At 33.2% G+C, this 4,901-nt stretch overlaps 1 protein-coding gene across 1 annotated transcript; it reads right to left on the reverse strand.

Annotated features, from left to right (window-relative positions):
- Positions 1-307: 307 nt before the first annotated feature.
- On the reverse strand, positions 308-3,296 carry LOC123221373 (trihelix transcription factor PTL). The gene is made up of 2 exons (XM_044644227.1): positions 2,641-3,296; positions 308-1,825 (listed from the first exon to the last, which is right to left on the reverse strand). The coding sequence occupies exons 1-2, from the start codon at positions 3,117-3,119 to the stop codon at positions 622-624; spliced, it is 1,683 nt and encodes a 560-aa protein (XP_044500162.1). The 5' UTR covers positions 3,120-3,296; the 3' UTR covers positions 308-621.
- Positions 3,297-4,901: the final 1,605 nt, after the last annotated feature.

Consider the following 4,901-nt stretch of genomic DNA (forward strand, 5'->3'; position numbering starts at 1 on the left):
GTCCGTTTTCAGGTGGAATCTTTTTTTCATACTGTGCAAGGTCGTGACAAGCAGAAAAAATTAAAATTTACTTTTCAAAATGGCAAGAAAAAACAAAATAATACAAACTGAGCCATTGCTTAGCTTTGCTTTTGACTCCATGTGTATCCTCAATTTAATTTTCGAAGAAGAAAGAGCAACAACGCAGAGTCTTACAAATGCAATATTCATTCAAGATAACTCATTTTAATCAGTTCATGAATTAAGGATAAATTAAGCCACTAATACCTCTGTAAAAAACAATAAGTTGACCAATCAAGAGAAAAACTGAAACAAAAGCTAATAATTTAAGTAGATTGAGCACAATAAAACTAGAAAAATACTATATTAATACCGGATTTCATGCATTAATTAAAGAAAAAAAAAAGGAAAATTCATGAGTTTGGAAGAAAACCTAACAAGTAGCATTAAATTGCAGTCTTTTCCCCCCAACCTAAAGTCCTCTTGAAAGATACTAATTTTCATGTTCTATGATCCATATAAATCACCAGTTCCTTCGTGTAAATCTTCACTTAATGAGTCAGCTCCATTGTCAAATTAAACTCTTACCCTTTACAGAGATTAAATTTTGTTTAATTCAACTTACTGATTTTCTCCCTTGCTCAGCCTCAGTCCATAATTTTCCCATAAGTGATCTCCATCTGCCAATAGGAAGCGAAAACAACTATCACTCACAGCATTCCCAACGTTAGAATTTGACGGGGAAGAACTTTCATTTGTTTGATGTAGTCTCACTGTCGCTGTCTCTTCTTCATTCATCTCACAATATCCTCCTCCTTGATTGTACATGAAGTAATTACAGCTTCTTGAATTCTCCTTCCGTTTCTTGTTAGTTTTCTTCATGTAATTGCTGATGTTATCCCACTTTTCTTTGCACATTAGGCCACTCCTGTCATATCCTAAACAAATCATTTTAGCTGCAATTTCCTCCCACATTACCTCTTGAGAACACCCACTTTGTTGAAACCTTTCTTCCATGCTTGTTCTCAGTTGTATTAGCCTTGTGATCTCAGATTCTTCCCAGTTATCAGTGACCTCTTGACTCACATTTTCATTCTGGTTTTCACTTTGTCTGTGAATCTGAGAAGCAATCAGCTCCTCACGTGATGAGGCCTTGATTAATTCTTTTCCGGTTAAATTTTGCAAGGCCTCTATTAAAGCAGAATCGCGAGCTTCGATCCAAGCTCTCTCTTTAGCCCAGAACTTGTGCTCTCTATCTATACGAGCTTCCTCTTGTCGCCTCCAATCTTCATCTCTCAAAATCCTCTCTTGTTCCTTTTGTTCAAGAGTCGTAGTAAGTTTCTCCAACCATGATTCTTGTCTCTCCATTAGCTTCCTCATTTGAGAGTCAATAAATTCTTTTATCTTCATCTTCCAGCTCCTTCTTCCACTTTTCTTTCTCCTTTTCTCCGTTGAATCATTCTCCATAGTGCTCAAATCATTGTCATCCGACGACAAAGAATTGAATTCAGAGGAGTTAGAGAAGCTATGGCTATCACAAAGCTTTTGATGAGAGTGAAAGAGCTCTTGATTCTCCTGATTAGTACAAGTGTTGGTTGCAGAACGAAAACGAAGACTTGTTCCAACAAGGTGTGTTTCGGGGACTGAAACCGAATTGCTGGTGTCTCCATAGAGAGCCTCAAGTTGCCTAAAGAATCGGTAGTTCTTCCCATCTTGTCTTCCAGCTTTCCCTTCCTTTGTCTTCTTATAATATTTATATAAATTTTCAAACTTTTCTCTGCATTTCTTCCCACTCCTTTGATACCCATGTTCCTCGGACATAATCCTGCAAAAAACCTCACAAAGATAATTAAGCCTGAAAGAGAAATGAACCCTAGCAAAAAGAAGACATAACAATAAAAATACAAGAAAGAAAAAAGTATGAGAAGAACATCCATCTATAAGGAGTATATAATCACATGCGGTTTCCTTGTTGAGTTGTACACTTTGGTCAACTAAAAAGTATGACGTTTCAAATTGCCAGACAAAGCCGAGAGAACAAAATAAATGTCTGGTTACGTATGACAAAAACTAGTAGTAGATGGTCACTCAATCAAAGAAAGTTGTAACATTTCTTCAGCAAAAGAAGCTACACATTTTGAAACTGGAAACTGAGTTAGAACTTAACCATAGAAGCAATAAGCAAACCAGAAAGGCCAAAGCAAAGAAGAAAATAGCACATGGGTGTAGCTGAAACTTCAACTTCATCATATTGTAGTCATTTCTAAACCCCAAACCAACAAACCAAAAAAAAAAAAAGTATAAGAGTTTTCTAAAATAAGAGAAAGGAAGCACAGTGAGATCGGTTTTTCCATTTGAAATGTCTGGGTAAACAATGAAAAGTCGTGAATTGAATACCACAGAAAGAAGAAAGAGAAAGAAATAAAATGTTAACCCCATAAATTTTTTTTTTCTGAAACCCAAAAAATAAGTAAAGGGTTTTGCCTGAATCTTCTGAGTAAGATGAAGGAGGCACCCATTGCTTCATGATCGCTAACAATAAAAAAATATAACCCATAAAGCCGTCACTGATATAGAATATTAAAAAAGAATGAAAAATATTTAAAAAATTAGAAATATTAGGGCATTGTATCTGCATACCGAGAAACTTCATCCCAAAGAGGACCCTTTTGATTAGCCTCCTTAAACTTGGAATCTAGACGAGATCTGATCTCTAGAAGTGTTAAAGTCTCTTGTCTCGGCCATCTTCCAGTCCCTCCATCTCCTCCAAAAGAACCACCTGCTTCACCTTCAAACCCACTAAAACTTGGAGTAGAAACAGCAGCACTATTATTATTATTGTTGTTGTTGTTGTTGTTATTATTATTAATACTAGTAGTAAAATCTTGAAGCCCACGCGGCATGAACTCACTCACTTGACGACCCACCATCAACATGTCATAGTGGTGACCTTGAGGCGCAGGCGTGAGACTCCGATGACCCTGAAACAACTCTGCCGCTTGTGGGATTCCAGGGAAATGAGCAGCTCTACCGTTCATGAGCTGCCGCAGATCCGCCATGCCGCCGTAGTCATGGCGATTGTGATGATGATTGTGATTATGATGATCCTCCATTTCCATATGAAGAAGTTGTAGCAGTACAAGAGACACAACAACCACCTTTTGAATTTTATTTTCAAACCAAAGATTGAAAAGAAAAGAGAGTATTGAAGTTGCAGCTAGCTAAAAGCTTCAAGAAAGTGAGAGACAAGTAAAGCTTTTATGAGAGAAAGAGAGGCGATAGCGGCAAACTCGGATCATGTCGTCCACCAAAAAGTTCCAATTTATGCACAGAAGAAATGGTCCCATCTCTGTATCAATGGTGTATGTATGAATGTATGTATAATTTTCGTGTACGTATATAATTAGTACGAGCATTGATCTCTCCTTTTCTCTTTGGTTTCTTGGTTGCTTCTATACAGTTGAACTGTTGAGCACCTGAGCAAGGAAGTGGAGATGTTACAGAAGTATCGCATTAGTAGAACAGAAGTGGGAACAAATGATTGTTTGACACGTGTAAGTTTAAAAAGAAGAATTGTTTTAGAGGGGTGGGCTCTTGCTGACGCATCTACAGTAACCAGAATCCACTCTTTTTGACTGCCTTCTTTACTTTCTCTCTCTATCAACTACAATCTTTTTTGCATCTTTCCAGCTTGTGCAACGACACCGTTTCATCTAATTCTCACTTGACTAATAATACATCTGTCTCTTGACCAAATTATATATGGCACAAAATAATTTATTTTTGTTTTATGAAGTTTAATGTCGTGTGTACTAGATTTGGCTATCTTGTGTTAAATACTTGCATCCTATTTCTAATTATTATGAAGGTAAGGCATTATAAATGAGACCAAATTATTACAACAGTTGCTTAATTTATTGCTTTACGATAGCTGTAATTATTGGAGGGCATATAATTTAAGAAATATTTTACCAAAATTGAAGGATTACTTTAAAGATATATTATTTTAAAGATTATTGGGTATAAATTATTATTATATTTTATAAAACTATGTAAGTATAAATAATTATTGTATTTAGTGAAAGATAATAAAAAAATATTAGTATATTATTTTATTTAAATGCCTTTGAATATAATTATTTTAAAATATTTTTATGTTATTTGTTATATTTATTGAAAATGAGATTATTTTTATCATAAAAAATTAATAAATAAGGATATAATTATAATAAAATCAGTATTATCTTAATAATTTTTTAATACTTATGGTGAATATAATAATCAAATTATCTTTTATATTATCTATTATATCACTATTGATAATAAAATATTATCAAAATCTTGTATTACTTATAAACTAAACAAAATACTGTAAATAATAAAAATTAAATTATTAGGATAATTTTTAATCTCTCTTGACCACACGGTGTGTAATGTAATTGTTTTTCTTTCCACGGTTTGCATGAATGTTTTTGCAGTAATTATTAACTGAAAATTTTTCCACGATCCAATTTTAACATAATGTATGGTAAGAAAGTATAAAAATTATCATTTGATTGATAAATTTAGAAACCTTAGAGTAGCTTCCGACAATCTCCTGTTTTTATACAAATTCATTAAATCATTATTTTAGATTAACAAGTGTAATTATTAATCAAGGAAAATAACTTTATTATAATGTGACCTTAATACTTAATGTTTTTTAATTGACACACTCCATTTATACTATAATTTTATCAGATTGGTGTGAAAACCAATTTTTTGAATGAAAATCTTACTAAGATAATCTATATTAAATATAAAAAATTAGTGTTTTGATATGCAAACCAAAAAAGTCTATTTATGATTTAAACGAAGCTTCTTAACTGTGGTATTTTCAATTTAATGGTTTTGTAACTTCA

The sequence above is a fragment of the Mangifera indica genome, chromosome 1 (genome assembly GCF_011075055.1).
Source record: "Mangifera indica cultivar Alphonso chromosome 1, CATAS_Mindica_2.1, whole genome shotgun sequence".
NCBI lineage: Eukaryota > Viridiplantae > Streptophyta > Magnoliopsida > Sapindales > Anacardiaceae > Mangifera > Mangifera indica.